General features: G+C 40.9%; 1 protein-coding gene across 1 annotated transcript in view; it reads left to right on the top strand.

The window, feature by feature from the left end:
* Window positions 1–23487, top strand: part of LOC150059829 (uncharacterized) — a 156383-nt gene that overhangs the window by 26281 nt on the left and 106615 nt on the right. The window contains exons 10-16 of the mRNA XM_090338323.1: window positions 506–607; window positions 1616–1777; window positions 9116–9228; window positions 9757–9892; window positions 10018–10215; window positions 16623–16815; window positions 18970–19097. Coding sequence (XP_090194449.1) covers window positions 506–607; window positions 1616–1777; window positions 9116–9228; window positions 9757–9892; window positions 10018–10215; window positions 16623–16815; window positions 18970–19097 — 1032 coding nt within the window. The remainder of the gene's footprint in view (window positions 1–505; window positions 608–1615; window positions 1778–9115; window positions 9229–9756; window positions 9893–10017; window positions 10216–16622; window positions 16816–18969; window positions 19098–23487) is intronic.

Below are 23487 nucleotides of genomic sequence, written 5' to 3'. Positions count from 1 at the left end.
TCAGCTCTGTGTTAACATGGAAGGTGAAGCTTCAAATGTAGCCCATAGGAGTCTGTAGGTGGAATTTCTTACTGTTGCTCCAAGAGTAAGGTGCACTCTTCACAGATAGAGCTTCTGCATCAATCATGCCAGGCATAACAAGAACTGCCGTCTTGAGCCAAGAGTGTGTCCTAGTGGTAGAGTGCTTGCCTGGCATGCACAGAGCCCTGGTTGGAGTCCTCGGTACCACAAACACAGAAAAAGCCAAAAGTGGTGCTGTGGCTCAAGTGTTAGAGCGCTAGCCTTGAGAAAGCTCAAAGATAGTGACCAGGCCCTGAGCTCAAGCTCCAAAATACAAAAAACAAACAACAACAAAAACCTGTGGACCTTTGATCATATGTAGACTCTTCCCAAGGCCACGTTTAAATCTTCCATTACAACGCCAGATGGTATGTAGTAGGTCCTTTCCGTTCATGGCCTTTTTAGAGAATCATTCTGTTATGCTGTCCCTTTGTTCGTCTACTAGATCAAGCCAAAATTTGATCCTTGGCAAAAGAAGCTGTTGACTAAACTAAAGGAACAGAGAAGAACAGATGTACTAATGCAACTCCAGGCAAAGTTCTTGAAGGTAAGAAAATAACCATCTTTATGTTAAAAATCATTTTTTTAACCAAAAAGAATATTCTGTACTATTTATTTATTTATTTTCCATGGATTCACTATGAAAATTTTTATTTGGAAAGCAGGCATCAATGGTTAATGCCTGTAGCACTAGTTACTCAGAGGGTGTGAATGATCAAAAGTTAAAGTCGGCTAGGGTAGAAAAGTCTGCTAGACTCCACTTCCAATTAACTAGCAAGAAGCCAAGCTGGAGGTATGGCTCAAATGCTACAGCATCAGACAAGCAAGCAAATGGGAGATCCATATATAATACTCTTATGTCAACAAAGAGAAGTGTTACTTTATTTCAACCTTAGTACTGCGATAAATAAATAAATAGAATTTTCTAATCTAGGTTTAATTTCAGTCATTTTATGAGTGAATAATTTTATTATTTCTTATAAAGATTTTATTAACACTGATTTTTTTTACGAGTGAATAATTTTACAGGAAAACATTTAAGTAAAAGTATCTTGCTTGCTCTAAAGCCAATTAACTTGTGAAAATGCCTCATGATTTCACCTATGGGGGTTGTCACAGAATTTTGAAAGAGCAGCTATGTATATTTGAATACTTTGTGTGTGGGGGGGTGGGTCATAGGGCTTGAACTCCCTAAGTGTTCAAGCCTTCAGTGTTGTCCCTGAGCTCTTCAGCTCAAGGCTCTGTTTCCTAGTGATTAATTGGAGATAAGAGTCTCAAGCCTTTTTGTGCCCTGCTGGCTTTGAACCTTGATCTCAGCCTCCTGAGTAGCTCGGATTATAGGAGTGAGCCACCACACCCGTTTTCTATTTGAATGCTTCTGGTGTTGAATGGATGAACATTTGGGAAATCACGAAGCTTGAGTACAGTTTTAGTTTTAAGTGAATAAAGTCCCCCTCGGGCTTCCTTCTTGCCTGTACATATGTGACTAAATTCTTGCTGAGGAGAAGGAACTCATGTATCTAAACTACTTCTTTTCCCCTCTGTTTTCTCTGAGATCTCTGACCCAGAGCGTGTGTTGCGAGTGCTCCAGGCTCATGCTGCAAAGACAGTTACACTGGCTTCTCATCACCCATCTGCCGCGCTTTCCCAGGGTATGCATCCAAGCAACTATGACCACATCTGGGAGAATATTTATAACAACATCAACCTCTATCAGGTACAACAAGAAAACAGAACCAATACATCTTTCTGTTCCACTTGACACGTGGGTGTAGTCCTGAGAAATGTGAAAACATTTTCCAAGATCCTACCACCAAAAGCTCTATTACCTGGCCAGATTAGTTAGTTAGTTAGTTAGTTAGTTAGCCCTACCACTTGAGCCACAGCACCACTTTAAGCTTTTTTTTTTTTCTATGTATGTGGTATTGAGGAATTGAACCTGGGTTTTTGTGCATTCTAAGCAAGCACTCTACCACTAGGCCAAATCCTAGTCCCCCAGGTTCATTTTTTTTTTTAATAGTAAGCAAGGTTAAGTGCTAACCAAAAGAGGAAGTGGACCTCACAGGGCTAGTCCTACTTGGAAAAACCTCTTAAAGAAAAAGGAATCCAGCCAGGCTAAGAGTAAGGGAAGGGCTTAGACAGCAGTGAAAAGAAAACCATGGAACACATTTTAGGAGGAATAGCACGGGAAATGTTGTATATACACACTCAAGTCCAGTTTAGATGAGTGGATGATTCTTGTATAAACACAGTGAAACACGGTGCTTTCTTACGTAGGAGGGGAGATGGGTTGTTAAGTGCTCATGAATTTGAGACTAACCACTCATTATGCTTTATCCTGAAAGGGATCGATATATACTAAGGCTCTCAGGTCAACAAGGAGAAGTTTCACTTTATTTTTACTGTTGTTAAATAGTTGTACAAAAGGGTTTTAAGTCAACATTTCAGTTTATGAGTACAAGCCATCTTGATAATGTTCTCCTTTCCTTTTCTCTCCTCCTGTTCTTCCTCCTCTTCCTCTTCCTCTCCTCTTTTGTCTTGGTTTTTGAGACAGGGTGTTGCTATGTAGCCCGGGTACCCTCAAGCATTCAGTTTTCCTGCCTCAGCTTTCTGAGTGATGGGACCACAAACATCCACTACCATAAGACTGACATGGTGGAGGGTGGGGGAGAAGTAAGGAGGAACAAGGAAGAGTCAGGTATTTGTGAACAACACTTCTATATCTCAGGTCCCAGACAGTTTAGCTCTGACACTGGTATAATAATCATCCTTTACCTGAGATTTTGTATATTAGCATCTACCTCCATTTCTGTCTGTGACCATCAGTACAAATCTCTTTCCCTCACTGGCTGAGAGAGCAGGAGGCAGTTAAATTGTGTGAGTTCTAAGAGGATAAAGGAGGGAATTAAGAGTGGGGGGAAAGTAGGAGACAAAGGAATAAGGAGTCTGATAAGCAGTTTCTTGTTCAGAATCTTGCAGAAGTCTTAAGGTCCAGAATGTGGTCTGGCCAGCAGATGTGTGAGTTTGGCAGTGCCCATAGGCGCTTAGCAGACAAAGGAGGGGATCTCTGTGCCAGGGAAATGCAGAGTGTTCACAGTGAGAGTAAAAAACGGTTTAGTTGAGTGCTGACTGTCAGAAAAAAAAAAAAGCCAAGTTAGGATAATCACATGGGAAGCCATGAAAGAAAGAAAGAGAGATGGGGGGGGGGGAGAGAGAGGGAAGGAAAGAAGGAAGGAGAGAGAAAAAAGAAGGAAGAAAAGAAGAAAAAAGGAAAAGGAAAAGGAAAGGAAAAAAGCCTATTTCCTCTGGCTATTTTCTGACTTAATGCATGTTTTTCTTGGAATTAACCAAGGGGAGATAAATATGAGCACTGTATTTTCAAGATTTTTTTTTTACAGTAAATAGACTATAAAGAGGCTTAGAATACCTGTGTATTTTTCAGGATTCCAGAATGAGATATGAAGGAGACAAATTTCTTTCTCTCTCTCTCTTTCTCTTTCTCTCTCTCTCACCCCACTTTTTCAGTTCAGTTTGTCTCATTCATTCCTTTACATTGAGTGATTCTTACATAGAATTGTTCTCAGCTTTGAGAATAAACCACATCCAGTCCTTGCCCCTGGGAACAACGTACAATAAATAAGTGAACAGAAGTTAGTCTGCATTTCTAACTCCTAAGTGCCATGAAGAAAGCCACCAGGCTAGGACCCATGGGTGGGGAGGGGCACTTCTGCTCAGTCAGCCAGCATGGCTCGGTAAGAATGGATGTGGTACCTGTGCAGCGGTATACACTGCCCGTGCAGGAGCCTTCCCAGCAGAGAGCAGAAAATAGCACTAGAGTTAAGAAAGAAAATTCTGAGGTAACAACCAACATTTTTTCTACATTCCTTTGCATTTTCCTGAGTGCTAGCTGGGACCCCCTCGAGTATTCTGTCATTCTGAGTGTTGAATACTAGTCAGTTGAGATTATGACTAATGATTGAAGAAGGTGTGTGAGAGGAGTGGGCTGGGGTTGAGAAGGAATCTTCTAGCTCCGTTCCTGTTTTGCAATAGGTAGCAGTCGAGTGCAAAGTTTAGCATGTGCACGCTGCTCAGCTTTCTGAGGCCCAGGTTGGCAAAGTGGCAACTAATTGCCCATGACAAATAGCTTTAGTAAGGGCCTGCTGCATGAAGGAAAGCCAGTCTTCTGGGACTGTGCATTTTGACAGCTCTGAGCGACTGTAAGCAGCACCAGTTCACAACAGCTTTTGATCAGTTCTCAGTGGATGCTGCCCACCAGTAAGCTCTCGTTAGCTTTTTTTTTTAATTTTTTGACTAAGAACAATTTAATCATAGTGTGACATTTACAGAAAAGCTACAGAGATAGTTTACCAAGAGCCTCACCCAGTTTCTCCTGTTACCAACGTCTCACCTTATTGTGGATCTAAGGAAACCAACATTGGTATGTCACTGTTAACTGAGTGACTTCACTTCCATCCATTGTTGCATTAATATTCTCTTTCTGCTCCAGTAATCCTACACAGGATTTCTCTGTCTCCCTTGGTCTGTGGTAGTTTCTCAATCCTATTTATTTCCCCTTATTTATTTAACAGTCTTTAGGCATTCCAGCCAGATAAATTGTAGATAAATCCTTAATTTAAATTTGTTTGATGTTTGTCTCCTTGCTACTGTAGGGGTGCAGGCTGAGGTAAAGAAGAATACCACAGAGGTAAAAATGGCCTGGCATCAATATGACTACTCACTGGTCACAGGAATTTGTTCACTTATTTAAGTTAGTGGTGTTGGCCAGGTTTCTCCACTGAAATTACTATTTTTTTCTCTTTAAAGTATTAAAAAATTAATTTTAAGCTACATGACATATTTTTTTCTCCTTGTAGAAAATCCACATGTAAGTGAAAAATTAATTCCCCTTTGGCTGTTTTATTCTCTAGTTCTGGCCTCCATTCCATCCCTCAGTGATAAATTCTATTATTCCTTTCATCCTTTTCAATGCATTTATATGCCTGTGCATTTTGTGTTTTACTTTTCTATATTAACAACATGTCACACCATGTGGACACTTTCCTATCACTATACCCAAGTTGCAGCTTCAGGGAACACTGATGGAATCCCTTTTGAGAAATAAATAATACCCCTTTCCTGGCTCTCCTCATGAAAATCTCTGTGTGTGTGTGTGTGTGTGTGTGTGTGTGTGTGTGTGTCTGTCTGTCTGTCTGTCTGTCTGTCCTATGACTTGGACTTAGGGCCTGGTGCTCACTCTGAGATTTTGTGATCTCAGCTAGCACAATTGAGCCAAAGCTCTACTTCCGGCTTTTTGGTGACTCACAGGAGATAAGAATCTCACAAACTTTCCTGCTTGGGCTGCCTTCAAGTCATTATCCTTAGACAATGTGCCTGGTGTCAAAAAAAAAGGTATTTTAAAAATTATTATTATGGGCCGAGAGTTTGGCCTAGTGGTTAAAGTGCTTGCCTAGCATGCATGAAGACCCGGGTTCGATTCCTCAGTACCACATACATAGAAAAAAGCCAGAAGTGGTGCTGAGGCTCAAGTGGTAGAGCTCTAGCCTTGAGAAAGTCCAAGGACAGTGCTCAGGCCCTGAGCTCAAGCCCAGGACTGGCAAAAAAAAAAATTATTATTTTTTCCAGGTGCAGTGGCTCACCCTGTAATCCTAGCTACCTAGGCGGCTGAGATCTGAGGATCAAGGTTCAAAGCCAGCCTGGGCACAAAAGGATCTGAGACTCTTATCTCCAATTAACCTCTAGAAAATGGGAAGTGGGGCTTGGCTCAAGGGGAGGGAGGAAGTCTGGAGCTGAAGAGCTCAGGGATGGCTCCCAGGCTGAGTTCAAGCCCCATGACCCACAAAAAAAATATTAAGTAGTTGTACAAAGGGGTTACAATTACATACATCAGGTTATGAGTCCAATGCTCATTGATCAACCCTTACCTGCATTCTCCTTCATTTCCCCCCTCTCTCCCGTTCTCAAGTTAATAGTTGATTTGTGCATTCAACACAATGACTACATTTGCTTCCCCTTCCTCCCTCCGTTCCCATGACCCCTTGTCCCTGCCTCAAAACATGATTCTACTTCCTAGTATTTGTTTCCAAAATTCTATCTTTAAAACCAAATCTTTTTTTTGCTGGTTAATATTTTTATTTTTATCTTATTTATTTTTTATTATAATGATGTATAGAGGAGTTATAGTTACACTCATTAGTTATACTTGGAAGGTAGTAGGTACATTGCTTCTTGAATATTGTTACCCCTTCCCATGTTTTTCTCCCACTTTCCCTCCCTCCCCTCTCCCCCCAAGTTGTAGAATTCATTTCCAAGCATATTCTTGTGGATGTCTCTGTTACACTGGTTCATCCTTTGACTCATCTTGTTTTTCCTCTTCCCTTCCCTGATTTAAATAAGCAAATAAATGTCTATACAATGCACCAGGTAACAAACTCAGATATACCAACAATGGAGGATAAATCACAAAGGAAAGAAAAAGAGAAAAAAAATTTAAAAAGAGTAAAGAAATATCTTCACATAGAACATTAAAAACAACAACCACAAGGATAAATCTCTTCTTTCCCTATCCTGGAGTTCATTTTGCTCAGCCTCTTCCTATATGGCCATCAGCAACATAGCTTTTAAGCTACTGCGCTCCTCTGCTAGGAAAATCTGAGACACATACTAATTATTACAAATGAGGAAAACCATGGAGCCTATATTTCTAATGTCTACCCACTATAGCCTTCAACTTCCCAGAAGGAAATAACATTTATAGTTCATGGAAATCTTGTAACTCAATATACATTAATTTTGGAGGAGCATGCCGGGAAACACCTAGCCACAAGCAGGGTAAAGGTCAAAGATTTACCTACCCTGGATCACAGAGCACACATAGAGGTGTTGACATTCTGGATTCTGGATAACTTTGCTAATTACCTGCTTATCTGTACCATTTCCTGTTCCTGACAGGAGCACTGTCCTAGGCCTTGTGTATTTCTGAGGCAGTTTCTTCTCAAGAGCTGTGGTTGGGTCTCCTTTCCTGGAGAATGCTGGGATAGTTTTGTCCCCTATCCCAGCATGCCATGCCCCTTTCTCTCTTCCTAGGAGTCTGCAGGTCAGAAGAACATTTGTGGTTTTTTCCATCTTTCTCTCAAATCAAATTTCACTGTAACTTGATGTCATTTTCTGTTCTTTCCTATATAATTCTGAGTAATTTTAGAAACAGCTGAAAAAGTCACAGTCCCATCAGAGAAAGGATGTGGCTCAAACTCTCTTTTTGTGACAAGGGGTAATGTGAAACCTGCAGCCCAAGCATATAACAGGCCCAAGAGACAAAAGGCTCACAACACAGTCACAGGAATTATCAAACCTCAGCCCTCCTGCTTGATTCTACAGCTTTTTTTTTTTTTTTGCTGTAATACAGTTTTCTTTACTTTGGGATAATGATCTTTGTTTCCATTTTTCAGAACTGGACTGTCCTGCATAACCTCCACATGTCAGTTCTTATCCTATGGTTGTGGTATACATACAAAGAAATACCCTGATATATTCACTGACTCAGTCCATACAGGAGCTAGCTCAGCCTAGACAGAATGGGCAGAAGCCTCATGATAACAACACAGTCTTTCACCTATTCTTCCTAGCAGCCCTGTGAAAACTTCCCTTCCCTACTGCCTGTCAGAAGGCCTGGTATTCTATCTTTAGACCCTTGGGAATTGCATTAGTTAAAATTAGATTTGGTTGTTGATTATGGGTAAACAACATGATAAAAGATTAAAGGAACTGGGGATTTACCTTCCTCCCTGCTCCCCACACTCAGATGAACAACTAGAGGCGAGAAGTATAGAGCTGGTGTGACAGCTGCTCCATGAACTCCTCAGACGCTCCAGCTCTGTTGGCCCTAAATTTCCCACAAATATCAACTCCATATTGGGGACCTCCTGGTCTGTCACAGACCATGTTCTAATCAATAGAATAGAGAAAGGGGGAGAGGGGACTGCCTCCTCTGGAATATCCCCTAAAGGATCAACATGGCATTTTTGTGCCCTCTTCTTTTAGTCATATGGCTACACTTACCTGTAGGAGAAGCTTGGAAATGTCATCTTTAGCTGAGTGTCCAAGTGTGAAGATAAACATTCAGTTGCCACAGGAAAAGAAGAAAATGACTATTAGGAACAAGCAGAAGTTTCTACCAAAGGATTTATTGCAATTTCAAGAACCAAACATAGAATATAAGCAGCCCAGAGACATAGGCATTGCCATGCAGTGCTATGGGGGGGTGGGTGTCTTGTTCCACCATGCGTACCCTGTGAGAATGCAGTGCATGTCCAGGGATTTGCAAAGAACTCAATTAAAAGGCTTAGAGAGGGCTAGACAGGAGCAGCGCCATCATCTTCATTGTTATCCCTGAGCCCTAGATACAAAACCACATCCTGTCAGCATCACCGCAGATGACTGTAAGTGTTAAGAGTGAACCATAAGTGTTATGGAGATTCTACTGGGGAGACTGGGTACTGATATTCGTGGAGGAGAAAGCTAGTGCCTCGAACATCTGCTAGGTACCAGCATTAAGCTAGAAGGTTTATATACATCTGATCACTGCGTTCTCATAGCAACTTATCATTCCCCATGATTATGCCACTTTGCCAATATAGAAACAGGATCCAGACTTTAAACGGGTAGGGTTTGAAATCCATTGATCTCTTTTAGTGTAGATCAGGACTAGATTAGGGTAGTTCAAGATTCCAAGCATACATATTCTTTATAAAGTGTAAAATCCTGTAAAAATGAATCATAAAAGTGGTAAAGGGAGGTTTGACTTCTGGTTAATAGTGAATTTTCATAAAGCAAAGTCTTGCTTAGTAAATACAATTCTCCCTTTGGTTTATTATAGAAACCTAGATTTGCATGTGTCAAGTAGGAATAGCGGAAGACTCTTCTCTAAGGCAACAAAACATACTTTGAAACATGAGGTTGACTTTTTATGATAACCTGACTGGGGCTTCGTTAATAATATTAAAAATGCTTGTGTAATAGAATATTATTTATTTGATAGAATGAAAATATGAAGGATGACCACCTTTCAATGGAAGGAAATGAAAATGGACTCACACAATTAAGTCTTAGCCAATATGCTGATGGGTTTCTCAAGCAGAAAAAAGAGACGGGGTAAAATTAAATCATTTTATTGATGACTCAAGAAAATAAATGTAATTTTTTAAATGTGAGGAAAATGGAGTGACTGAATAAAATGGAAACATTTTTAACTGTAAATTACTTAAAGTCAAAATGATATTATACAGATCAATATGTATCTGTGACATACAAACTCTCACTTTAATTTTAATTTTGTTCTTAAATTTATGTGCCAGTGATTGCATATAGAGGTCCCATTCTTGAATACTTATTTGTTAAACTTGACATTTGAAATATGATGTAAAAAAATCAATGTTAATAAAATCTTTATCTAAAAATGAAAGTAAAACTTCAAATAGGTCAGACAAGCAAATGAATGTGACAGGACTATGTCTTTAATGAGTAATTTCTAAGCATGAGTATGTTTTTTCCTGCCAGGGTATTTTTTCAAGGCAGTCATTACAAATTACCCTTATAGTAAATACAATGACTTCATTGTGACTTACGTGAATTTTCCGAACTTCTTTGAGTTGAAGGATGCTTTGTATCTGGATGCCACAGGTACAACTATGCAATGACCCTACAACTTCTGGGCTTCGATGATGGGACTGACTCCAGTGACAAAAACTTTGTCCTGATGAGCGGAGCCTACTTGTCCCTGCTGCTTTTGCGTCACCTGCGAATCCGGAAGCTACAGGTATACGGGTGACCCGTGCCTGCTTTTCTCTTTCTTCTGATTTCTTTGGGGGATGATGCGCTTTCTTCTACGGGGTAGGATGAGGCACAAGGTAAAGACGGGATTCCGTTCTGTCTTTATTCCAGCGCATCTGCCTAGGAGTCCTGAACTACTTCAGATCAGTTGAGAGAACTTTGGCAATCAATGCCTCAGGCCTCACCCTGGTTTCAGGGAACCTGGTCTCCATGGTGGAAGATAGCTCACGGGTAAAAGTGACTAAAGAAGGCTTGAGCACCTTGCAAGGATTAGGAGCCTGCCACCGTGGGACACCTGCAGAGTCCAAGGTGAGCTATTCTCCTTCCTCCCTTCAGTATCCATCTCCCAAGACACTCTCTTCTCAGAAATCAGTTACCAGGAGTAACAGCAGGGAGTGTGCGAGGAAAATGTAAATTGGTGCAGCCACTGTGGAAATGAGTTACGTGGACTCCTCAAAAAATTAGAAGTAAGGGCCGGGAGTTTGGCCTAGTGGTAGAGTGCTTGCCTAGCATGCACAAAGACCTGGGTTCAATTCCTTCGTACCACATATATAGAAAAAAAAGGTAGAAGTGGTGCTGTGGCTCAAATGGTAGAGCTCTAGCCTTGGGAAAGCCCAAAGATAGTGCTCAGGCCCTAAGTTCAAGGCCCAGGACTGGCAAAAACAATTTGAAGTAGAATTGCCTTGGTGCCCTGCTCTTCCATTTTTGGGCATATACCCAAAGAAGTATAACTCAATATATCAGAGAGATGGCTGCACCCCATGTTAGCATGGTACTATATAATTGGCCTAGATACCCAACAAATGATGAATGGGTAAAGAAAAGGGGATATATTATATATAATGGGCAATATATAAAATGGAATATATATACACATATATTAGAGCATTATTCTGTCACAAAGAATAAAGTTACAACATTTGCCAGAAAATGGATAAAACTGGAGATCATCATTTTGGGCAAGAATAAATGAAGTTCAAAAGGTAAATATGTTTTGTATATATGTGGAATATAGGCTAAACAAATAATCATAGTTTCAGTAATAAAAATGGTAACAGCAACAATAGTTATGAAGATAACATAAGGAAACAAACTAAATACTGTTTGGAAAAAAAGGAGAAGAAAAGGGAAGGAGTTAAAGGGGGGATGAATGTGATCATAGTACATTGTATACATCTATGGAAATGCAATGAAACCAATTTGTACAGTTACTTTACACAAATAAAAAATTACATTTTCAGCCGAGCGCAGTGGCTCACGCCTGTAATCCTCAGCCTGTAATACTCAGGAGGCTGAGATCTGAGGATAGAGGTTCAAAGCCAGCCTGGGCACAAAAGGACCTGAGACTCTTACCTCCAATTAACCTCTAGAAAATGGGAAGAGGGGCTTGGCTCAAGGGGAGGGCGGTAGCCTTGAAGAGCTCAGGAACAGCACCATGACCCGTGTGGAATCTAGATTTTTTTTTTACAAGGACATAAACATAGAAAGGTAACTATATTGGAAGAGGAAGGAGAACAGGAGAAGGGGCAAAAATAAGAGAGACAGGAACAAGGGTGAGGTGGTGGATATGATGCAGGCATATTATGGGTCTGTCTGAAACATCCCAATGAAGCCCATTATTTTGTAAGATTAATATATGCCAATAAAAATAGAAAAGAAGCAGTAGTAAACATGATTTTCTTATCACAGCAAAACATAGTGTCCCTTTGAGAGCAGGGCATGGGTAGAAAACATCTTACAAGCTCTGGAGGTCGTGGCAGGAGGGAAGCATTTTTAGCTCCTGGGTTGCTGACTTGGTAGTGGAGACTCTTCTTTTCCTGGCCGGAGAGTGTGGAGTTCTTATGAAGAAGCTCTTCTTGCTGTTATAGGGGTCCCTTTATGACTTCCCCATCCCCATTGGTTTCTTTTGTTGTTGTTGTGTTTGTTTGTTTTTGAGCTAGAACTGAACTTAGAGCTTTGCACTTGCCAGGCAACTGCCCTTCCACTGAGCTAAATCCCGAACCCCATTTTTCCTGTTTTCTAAGCCTCAGATGAAAAAATAAAACAAAGGTAGAAAGAGCAAGAAAAAGTTTAACAGTGCTTAGCAGGCACATATAGCTGCAGGCTACTGTACTGAAGAATTCAGATCTAGATATTGGGAAATACCTTCCCCACCAGTTACCAAGAGGCCTGCTTTCAATCTGAATCTGAAGGATGTCAGTGTCCTTCTCTTCTGGATCCCCTTCTCTAACAAATATCCTGAAACCACTGTCCCCTCATTTATGTACAGACTTCCTTTCTGCTCTCCTACCATTTGGACCTCCTCTCCTGATCCTTGCCAGTCAGGCTCAATGGACTTAGGGAGGAACATTAAGATATTTATAACAAACGTTTATGTAAGATAGACACATATTTCCCTTAGTGATATTGAACTTGCTCCAGCTATGATATTATTATTGTGCTAGTAGAATTTGAAAACAGTTCTTACCAAAGAGCTCCCGTCCCAACTTGCTTGTTCTGTGGTAGGCATGGGAAGTTATATGACCCATGAATTATAGAAAGAGCTCTTCTGGGTGATATGCTGTCTTTTCTACTCTCTCATACATGATAAGCGAGATGTCCTCCTTACCAGCTAGCAGCTGTTATTACTCTAGTTAGATACTCTCGTTAGGCCTTCTGGCGGTGTTCAGTAGGAACAGGTGGCTCAGCTACATGCCGTGTGTGGCCTCGTGAGCATTTACGTCGGGACATCCAGCCCTGGATGGTAAGATTCTTTCTCATATACAGGAAAGTCAGGCACCAATGTCACTTAGTGAAGCTGATCTCACTGGGCCAGGTTCAAGGCTGGTGGTCACAAGACCTCTGGAAGCACTAAGCATGGGAAAAGCTTCTAAGATGAAGACTCCTTCGCTGGTGTTTTCCTTTGGCCTAGAGTATGCGATCTCACGGGGAAAGTCTTGGGTTAATATGAACAACTATTCACTGAACAGCAATACCAGAAAGAAAGAAAAAAGATGACACCACCTGTCACAGACACTTCGCCAATTTAGGAAAGACAAATAGCTGGGTACAAAAAAAGTCCCACATGAGAGGCAGCAGGCTTTTCGTGGCTGTTTGGCCCCAGGCATGGAAGCTTGAGAGCCTGTGGTGAGTCCTGAATCTGCTGGACATGGGTTACTGGTAGCAGAGGCCTTTGGGAGGAAGCAGGGGGAAGTGCAGCTACAGAGAAGGGGCCAGGCTGAGAAGGGCTGGGCTCTCCGGAGGCTTTGGAACCAGTCCAAGTGTGGTAAGGGAACAGAGAAGAATGTTAAGTAGAATCTCTCTCTCTCTCTCCCCCCCCCCCCTCTCTCTCTCACCCTCTCCTCCCCCATCTCTCTCCATGACTTTGTACATTTCTCTGGGATCTTTGCCCAAATGTAATCATGCTGTTCCCTTGCTGGAAGTCCATCACGAGTTTCCTGTTTCTCACAGGATAAAGTCCAAGCTTCTTGATGACATTTACAAGTCTCAGCACACTCTGGCTCTCATTGCTCCCCCCCCCCTTCTCTATACTTCCATCCTATGGATCTCTGAATGGGCAGAGTTGTTTCCTCTCTGGAAAGCCTTCCTTGACATCTCTATGCAGAACCAAGTCCTTCTCATCCCGTGTCTGCCTTCATAGCCCTTAGCAGGTGGCTGGACTTGACTTTGTGTATCTGTTTCCATAGTTGGTGAGTTTAGCATGCACCCTTCCACTCCACAAATTATTCTAGTAAATAGACTAGGTACTAGGAATAAAATTGGCATAAATTCTTCCATCACGGAACCTGTCTCCTAGGGAGAAATGGACATGAAGCAACGGAGTAAGGGGCGAAGAATGTTGGGTGATTTGGTGCCAAGATATCCCCAGAATTCCTAGCCCTTTCCATCGAGGGGGCATTTTGACCAGCTTTGGCTAGTGGGCTGTGAGCAGAAGTGACATGTGTCACTCTCTCTGGCTTTCTTCCTCTGCTTCAGGCAGTGGAAAGCACACACAGAAGTGGTTCAGTCACCAGATGGAAACATTCTGGATCTCTGGGTCACTGAATGAAGGTGGCAGCCTGAGAGAAACTAGTCCTGCAGTGGGCTCTGAGTGAGCAAGGATTTAACAGCCCATTGCATTTGGGGACTAAGCAAAATGGTAATAGGTGCTGTGGAAAAAGACTGAGTAAGGAAGAATTGAGAATGGCCAGAGTGAGATGGGATATTGCTGTTGTTAAGAAGGCAATGGTGAATGCCTTATAGGCCCAGTACTCTTTGAGTAACATCTGAACAAAATTAGGAATCAAATCAGGTGACTGACTGGAAGAAGACTACCAGACAGAGGAAGAACCAGTGCAAAGACCCTGAGGCAGAATGATGTCTGGTAAATTAAAGATACATGGAAGACTTGATACATGGAAGACTTGTTTATGACTAGGGTAAACAATGAGCAAAGTGGTAAGCAGTGAGGATAGAGAGATGGGGGATGCTGTTTACCTAAAAGTTTATGGACTCGTGTGAGGACCTTGGGGCTGGAGGAGAAAAAGTTTTGAACAAAACTTTTAATTGTCATGCTGCTGTAGTGGAAACGAACAGAAGATGCTGTTTAGTTAAGAGGCTGTATCTGAAAAAAAAAAAACAAACAAACCACACACACACACAAAAAAACAGTGGGGTGAGAAATGGTCAGATTCTAAATATACAATCATGCGTTACATAACTACATTTTGGTCAGGAATGGACCACATCCATAATGGTGATCGCATAAGATTGTTATTATTGTAAGCTACAAAGTACCTATTGTTTAGTAATGTTTTAGCCTTGATAGTGATGGGACACAATTCTTTACTAAAATGTGGCATTGGTGGTGCAAACTTGTTTAGGTATGTGTACATACACAAGTACTTATGTTTGTGTCATCATTGCCTGGAGCCTTTAGTAATGTGCTACACAAGTTTAAGCAGATTTCTGAGGAAGAGTAGAATCTCAGTCTAGGACACAGAAAACCTTGAGGTGCTTGATAGATATTCAGGTGGCAAAAAAAAAAAAGTAGAGTTAGATATATGTCTTTCACATAGTAGGAATCTAATAAATGTTTGTTTGACAAGAGAAAAGATCTGCTCTGACAGAATGGTTTTAAGTTTCATACATGAAAGTGTTTTGTGAACTATAGCATGCTCTTCAAATGAAGAACAATTAGATAAAATAATAAGAACTTCTGGACTAGGATAAAAAGTAGACTAAAAGATGACCTGGATTTGCTTTTCAAAAGATCAGAGCTAGGGGCTGGGAATTTGGCTTAGTGGTAGAGTGCTTGCTTAGCATGCACGAAGACCCGGGTTTGATTCCTCAGTACCATATACATAGAAAAGCTGGAAGTGGTACTGTGGCTCAAGTGGTAGAGTTCTTACCTTGAGAAAGCCCAAGGACAGTGCTCAAGCCCTGAGGCAGGAAAGTCCATGAGACTCTTATCTCTAATTAACCACCAAAAAGCTAGTTGTGAAGCTGTGGCTGAAGTGGTAAATGTATGGCCTTGAGCAAAACAGCTCAGGGACTGTACTCAAGCCCCAGGATTGGTATGTGCAGGCGCATAGGCACACACACACACACACACACACACACACACACACACACACACACACACACACAATAAGTCATTTACCAAACAACTTGGATTGGGTCTTGGGCCTAACCACTATTATAGTCAGGTAAGATTTTTTTATATTTCCTAAAGGCCTAAAATTCACATTAATGAGCAGTGGTAGAGCCCCAGGGAGGAAAATCAACAACAGGCAACCAATTTTTATATAGTCACTTTTTTTTAAAGCAAATAGTTGTTTTGGAATCCATTAATATTCAAACTTAAATCATATATGAATCATTCCAAAGGCTATATTAGTTCTTACTCAGACCAATAATTATTGGTCTCTCCTCTTCCTGCCACTCCTTCAAACATAATATTAAAGGATCAACACTCCAGACCACAAAACCTTAAGAAAGAGGGACTTCTACATGACTGTAGAAAAATAAAAGAGGAAGTATGGAAGTGTTGCAGTAGCTGACCTGAAGCCCTGCCTGGAGTGATTTTGGTTGGATTCGATATTTTGTGTAGCTTGAGAGAACTGAGAGGGGGAATTAATTATTTTGTTCACAAGCTTCAGATGATTCAGTTCATGATTGTCTGGCCTCGCCAGCTTAGATAGAAAATCTGGGTGTTGGAGAATGCTGCTTCCTCTGAAGGCTCCAGAGAGAAACCTTTCTCTTCTCTTTTGGCTTCTTTCAGCTCTGGGCCCTGTCTTTGCCAGTCCCTACCACTCCTTCACCCACTTCTGCACCATCCTGATCTCTTCTTCTGTCTTCACAGAAACTTTTCCCCTAAATGTCTACTTCCGTACTTCCCTCTTTTTATAAGGGCACCCATGATTGGATAACCCAAAACTCTGACTCCGAAGACTAATTTTCCCACTAAGCTCAATTGATGGCCCTTTTCCAATTGCTCTTTAATTACTTAGAAAAATGAACAAATCAGCTATTATCTGTCTTGGGAATGGCCCACAGTCTTGTCCATATACAGTTTATTGCACCCAGCTGAATATATAAATATATTCAGAATACTCGCAGTTCTGTGCTGACAGCCCACCGTGCGGGAGGTGCAGCCTGCTGCTCTGGTCATTCAGACTGGTAACATATAACTGTCCCTTTCCTAAGAACTTCGGGGTTTGGCTTTCTCTCCTCAGGCCTGTGGTGTCCAATTCCCAGAATTCCTGGAAGTGGAGAACCACGAGGATTCCTACAGCATGGAAGCTGGCTGTGTCCAGACCCAGGACCAGCACGGGGTCCATGTCATGTATGATGAAGCCCTGCGGGACCTGGAAGAACTGGAAGCAGAGCTGCTGCTCGTGGCTAGCTATTACATCGAGAAAGAAAAAGGTAAGGAGTCTGGGTTTTGTTTTGTTTTTTAAATTGACTGGCCAAACAAAAATGCCCAACATCCATACTGAATGCCCTCTATCCTGACAGATAAATACATATCCAATAGTGCCTAAAAATTAAGCCAATACATGCCACTCCTTTCCCCCAATACATGCTCACTTTAAGAAAGATGTGCCTCTGTTATTGCCTCGGTCCCCTTGCTACAGAAGGCTATGAGTACCCTTGGAAGGTGCACTTGAAATTCCTGCTCTTGGTTTGACTCTATTTGTGGCTCAGGGACATCTTTGCATCACCCAATAAGATACTGAGTCCCTAAAAAAAGCAAATCAAGCAATGAAATGAATGGCTTTTTTTTTTTTCCCTCCATACAACTGACCTTGAGAAAACTGAATTTAGAAGCAGATATTTTTGGGTTTCTAACAGGAAACCGCCAGGATGCAAGAAGAGCTGGCTAGGAAAATGCCAGACAAGTCCCAGAGGAAGAGCTTGGGATAATCAAGAAACCTATAATCTGTGTCTTCTTTTCTTTCTGGCACTAGCATCTACATTTCCAAGTTTAGAAGAATATTTCTTTTGGTATAATAAGATAGCATTTGTATGACATTTCATTGGAGCTTAGGAAGAATTTCTAGACACATGGAAACATAAAGGGAAACAGCAAACTATTGCTGTTTGTGTTATTTTATAATATGTATAGGTTGTAATTAAGGATAATTCATGTTCATATTATTATGAAAGGCTACTCAAAGACTGTTTGACAACTAACTCTTCAGATCCCAGACAGAATTAATTTAATATGGGAGTGAACTCCAGGTACTGTCATAGCACAGTTATTAACATCTGAATCATGCAGGGATGGCCTCCAATAGTCCAGGGCCTTTCAGCTCTTAGCCTTTATCTTCACTGGCCATCCTATAGGCAATGCAGCTCTCTTTTGTCATTTTAATGCAAGATACCATGCAACTATTTGTAGTTACTAAGGTTTTCATTTGATTGAAACACACTTAATCACATGGGCATATTTTAACTGAGCTAGTAAATGCATCATCATCCACTGTAAAATGATTTCCCAATCACTACCTGAAAAGTTACTGATTGAAACCTTTCTCTTGCTAAATGCCCATCATATCCTTGAGAGTTATTCAGCTCACACTTCACCACCTGAACACTGCTTGCCTTCTACTATTTTCTTCTGAAACAGGCCACTTAAAAGTTTAAGATAGTGGGGCCGGGAAGTTAGCCTATGGTAGAGTGCTTGCCTAGCATAGACAAAGACCAGGGTTCGATTCCTCGGCATCACATACATAGAAAAAAGCCAGAAATGGTGCTGTGGCTCAAGTGGTAGAGCTCTAGCCTTGGGAAAGCCCAAGGACAGTGCCCAGGCCCTGAGTTCAAGGCCCAGGACAGGCAAAAAAAAAAGTTTAAGGTAGTGGGCTGGGAGTTTGGCCTAGTGGTAGAATGCTTGCTTAGCATGCATGAAGACCCCCTGGTTCGAGTCCTTGGTACCATATACATAGAAAAAAAAAAGCTAGAAGTGGTGCTGTGTCTCAAGTGGTAGAACTCTAGCCTTGAGGAAAAATGCTCAAGGACAGTGCCCAGGCCCTGAGTTCAAGCCCCAGGACTGGCAAAAAAAAAAAAAAGTTTAAGGTAGTAATAAAACTGACATTAAATATAATGGGAAACTATTTCAACTAATAATGACAGTGATTCATCTCATTATATTAGTTAGTAACTAATATAATTGAGGAATATTTTGGAGACTTGTATGAAAGTTTTGGATTTAACTTACGGTAAGAGAAATAGACTTGCTTACTTACCAAGGGCCTGTTTCTAGAAAGGAGAACTGTATGATTTTAAAACACAGTAAACCTTTGCCTTGCAAGTTAAAATTTGAGGGCCTTTTAGCATATATTTTATACTTACTGAAATTTGGTGCTATTTCTAAAAATTAGTGTTTAAAATTAGAAAGTGGAAACAAAAACACTTGTTGACTAAGAAGTCATTGAAGTATTGATTCAGGCCTACGTTTCTAATGGGGTGTTAATTTTTTTTTAATTCCAGCAATGGGACCTGTAATGTGAATGCCACACACTAACAGAAACAGCTACTTTGGCAGGTCTGTCTCTAATCATTTCTCCCTTTCTCTCCCAGCTCACAAAACCAGCAACAAGACGAAGAGTAGCCAGCAGTGGGGATGGGCCCACGCGGGTGTGGACAGGTTTGCTATGCTGGATGATATATGGATTTGGGAAGAAGCTCTGCTAGAAAACAAGCGCCAGGTATTATTTTTTTCAGAAAACAGCCATCTGTTAAAAAAATACTCTTACCAAACCTATTAGGGTTTGTTGTTATTGTTGTTGCTAAACCCTCATATGATTTTAGGAGAAGCTCTTCACAAAGCAAATTAAAAAAAATTGAATAGCTGGGCGCAGTGGCTCATGCCTGTAATTCTAACTACTCAGGAGGCTGAGATCTGAGGATTAAGGTTCAAAGCCAGCCCAGGCACAAAAGGACCTCAGAATCTTATCTCCAAATAAAGTCTAGAAAATGGGAAGTGGGGCTTGGCTCAAGGGTAGGGCAGTAGCTTTGAGCTAAAGAGCTCAGGGACAGTGCCCAGTTCAAGCACCATCACAAACACACACACACACACACACACACACACACACACACACACACAAAATTGAATGGTCTCTCTAATTACAAGGCTATAAATAATACATTTTACTTCTCCCTTGCATAATTAATAATTCGTTATGCGATTTATGCCTTTGTTCTCCCTTTCTCCCTCCCTTCCTTCCTTCCTTTCTTCCTTCTTTCTTTCTATTTTTTTTATATCCTTATTGTAAAGGTGATGAACATGGGGGTTGCAGTCACCGAAGTAAGATAATGAGTACATTTCTTTTTAAACATTATTACTCCCTCCATCATTTTCTCCCACTTACACCTCCCTACTCTTCTCTTTTTTCCTTCCTTCCTTCCTTCGTTCGTTCCTTCCTTCCTTCCTTCCTACCTTCTTTCCTTCTTTCCTTTTTTTGTGCCTATCTTGAAGCTTGAATTCAAGATCTGGGCACTGTCCTTAAGCTTTTTTTTGCTCAAGGCTAGCATTCCACCGCTTGAGCTGTAGCTTTTTGCCTATTATTGGAGATAAGAGTCTCATGAACTTTTTTACTGGCCACAATCCTCAGATCTCAGCCTCCTAAGGAGCAAGTAGTGCAGCTATGAGCCACCAGTACTCAGCACTGAATCAGGGCTTGTGTATGCTTCTAATAAGAATGGATGATCATTTCATCAATGCGCATTATCCAGAAGTTGGGAAAAATCTTTAAAAGTATCTTCAGGGGACCTGGAGTGTGGCTTAATGGTAGAGTGCTCACCTAGCATGCAGGAAGCCCTGAGTTCCATTCCTTGGTACCACATACACAGAAAAAAGCTGGAAATGGTGCTGTGGCTCAAGTGGTAGAGCACTAGCCTTAAGAAAGTCCAAGGACAGTGCCCAGGCCTTGAGTTCTAGCCCCAGAACTGGCAAGAAAAGTATCTTCAGGGGCCTGGAGCATGGCCTAGTGATACAGTGTCTGTTTAGTATGCACAAAGCCCTGGGTTCTATTCCTCAGTACTACATACACACACAAAAAAGCTAGAAGTGGTGTTGTGGCTCAAATGGTACAATGCTAACCTTGAGAAAGCCCAAGGACAGTGCTTAGGCCCTGAGTTTAAGCTCTAGGTCTGGCAAAAAAATCTCTCTCTCTCTCTCTCTCTCTCTCTCTCTCTCTCTCTCTCTCTCTCTCTCTCTCTCTCTCTCTCTCTCTCTCTGTCTCTCTCTCTCTCTCTCTCTCTCTCTCTCTCTCTCTATATATATATATATATATATATCTGCTACTTGTGGGTAGTTGAAAATAGTGGGCAAGGAGTACTGAGTGCAGGAAATTATGAGGATGAGTTTAAAGCAATGAAACAGCAAATTACAAAATCACCATCTATATCATTAGTAATTCATATCTCAATAATACATGAAGCTGGGTGCCAGTTGCTCACAGCTATAATCTTAGCTACTCAGGAGGCTGTGATCTGAGGATTGTGGTTTGAAGCGAGCCCAGGCAGGAAGGCCATGAGACTTTTATCGGCAATAAACTACTCAGAAAAAGTCAGAAGTGGTGCTGCGGCTCAAGTTGTAAAACACTAGCCTTGAGCAAAAGAAGCTCAGAGACGGTGCCCAGACCCTGAGTTCAAGTCCCAGGACTGGCCAAAAAAATTATAATGAAAGATAAAATGCTGCAGGGGTACTGCTCTTTGTGTCCATGAATTATTAGTCCTAACAATAATCACTATTTTTAGCCTTTTTCAACAAACATTAAATATTACTCTGTCACATACTGTTCCAGGCATTGGGGACATGCAGATAAATAAGAAATAAAATGATCCTTAGCTTTAAAAAGTTTATCTATACTTGGTCATAGTCAAAAGGCTGAGAAATGCCAGCTACAAGTTGCTCATACCTGTAATCCTATCTACTCAGGAGATTGAGATCTAAGGATCACAGTTTGAAGCCAACCAGGGCAGACAAGTTAGAGGCTCCTATCTCTAATTAATCATTAGGGGTGTGCCTTAAATGATCCAGGCCATTCTTGGGTGAAAAAGCTAAGCAAGACCATAAAGTCCTGAGTTCAAGTCCAAGGACTAGCACCAAATAAATAACTGAGAAATGATAAGAAACTCATAATCTATAAATTCATCCAATCTCTAATCTGTAAATATACTTCACTGGTGAACAGTCATTGAGAGCTGAGGTACCTTCAGAGAGAGGCACATAGATTTCAGTGAAGAGAAACATTTGGATTGACTGGGGACTGTCAGAGTGGAGAAAATGCTAGAAGTCCACAGATATTTAATCTTGCTATTAAAAGATGAATAGGTATTGTCTGTCAAAGAAAAAGATTATTTACACAAAGTCAGGCAGGCTCCATATGGAATGACCAGTTAGAATCTTAAGTAGACAGTGCCAATATGTAAAGGCATGGTAGAACATAAGGTAGCACTGTGTTTCCGTTATAAATCATGAAGGGCCTGAGAATTATGAAGTTTAGCACATAACCAAAGCTCGTACTCTACCTCTGGAGCCATACCTTTGCTTCAGGTTTTTTTTTGGGGGGGGAAGGAGTTAATTGGCGATAAGAGTCTCTTGAATTTGTTGGTCCTGGCTGGCCAGATCTCAGCCTCTTGAGTAGCTATGATTATAGGTGTGGACCACTGGTGTCCAGTAAGGTATGAATTTTAAACAGTCCTGCCCTTCCTACATTCTCACTCTCTCTTTCCTCTTTTCCCCCTCTTGGATATTTAGGCCTAAGGAGGCCCCAGGCAATAGAAGAATAGAAGGGCTGAGAGGAGAGAAAATTAGTATCTCTAGTCTGTGTAAAGATCACTCGTTCTTTCTAGAGTAAATGAAACTATTTTAATTTAAAACAATTGTTTAAAATATCTTCCTTTTTTCAACTTTGAGAATAAATTCTCTATAGAAACAAGGTTTTGTGCCAAAAGTATAAAATATGGCTTTGCAAGTCAGAAATTCTGTCCAAAGAGCCTTTAGCTAAGCCAGATTCCTATCCCAAGTACAATTGATTTTCCCCAGTACTGATTTCACTGCCAAATTTCCTCAGCTGTTTCTGATTGTTAAACATGTTGGTATCATAACTAAAGAACTTATTGAACATATTGGATTCTTTTAAATTCTTAAAAGTCATATTATGTATGAAAAAGTGTAAAATTAGAAACCATGTCAATTTAAGTGGATTAAAGAGCTCAAAGTAGCCAGGTATCCACCGTCCTAGCTCCCCCACTGCCCTTTACTAAGTCTTCTCTCCACAGCCACAAAGGTCATTCTTCTAGGATTCAGTAGTCACAAGATCCTCATACATCATTCCTTGGAAAAGAAAAATAAAATAGTGTGACAAGTTGTGGCAAACAGTGATTTTTAAGATTCTTCACTTTCATTTGACCTGAAACACATTTAAAAAGGATTTTAAATCCTAGACATAATATAAAAAAATAAAATAATACAGGGAAGTTTGAGATGATCTGTTTTATCTATTTCCTTATTTTCTCTGCTGTTTTTCTGCCTGCTACTGCTGTGTTTGGCATATTATTTTGCCTTGAGAGTTGGCCCTTGACACACATGGGTGACATTTGACAGTCTAGGATGACTTCTTACACAAATAGCAGCCCAGAGTTTAAATGGATATGGGCCAGTTAGCAAACACATAATACATAAAAACTTGCAGCAGAAAGATCTATCCCACCCCTGTTGGGAAAGAATTCATAATAAAATTTTGCAAGGGTCCAGCTGAGACTTCTCAAAGTTAACCCCCAAACTTGGAAAAGTCTTATTGATTTAAAACGAGAACACATTTTTTTTCTCAACAGCTGTGGTGACATATAAGATATTATAGTAAAGAGGACATATACAAAGAAATTATTCATTTTTTATCTGAAATTCAAATTTGATTGGATGTTCTTGAGATAGGGTCTCACTAACTGTTCCACAGCTAGACTAAAACTTGTGATCCTCCTGCCTCCATTTCCAGAGTAGCTGGGGTTATAGTGGGGTTTTTTGTTTGTTTGTTTTTTATTTTTTGTTGGTTTTTTCGTCAGTTGTGGGGCTTGAACTCTGGGCCTGGG

This window comes from Megascapheus bottae, chromosome 8 (genome assembly GCF_031878675.1).
Source record: "Megascapheus bottae isolate mThoBot1 chromosome 8, mThoBot2.hap1, whole genome shotgun sequence".
Lineage (NCBI taxonomy): Eukaryota > Metazoa > Chordata > Mammalia > Rodentia > Geomyidae > Megascapheus > Megascapheus bottae.
The sequence above is the reverse complement of the archived record's forward strand: the minus strand, read 5'-3'. Positions and strand labels throughout refer to the sequence as shown.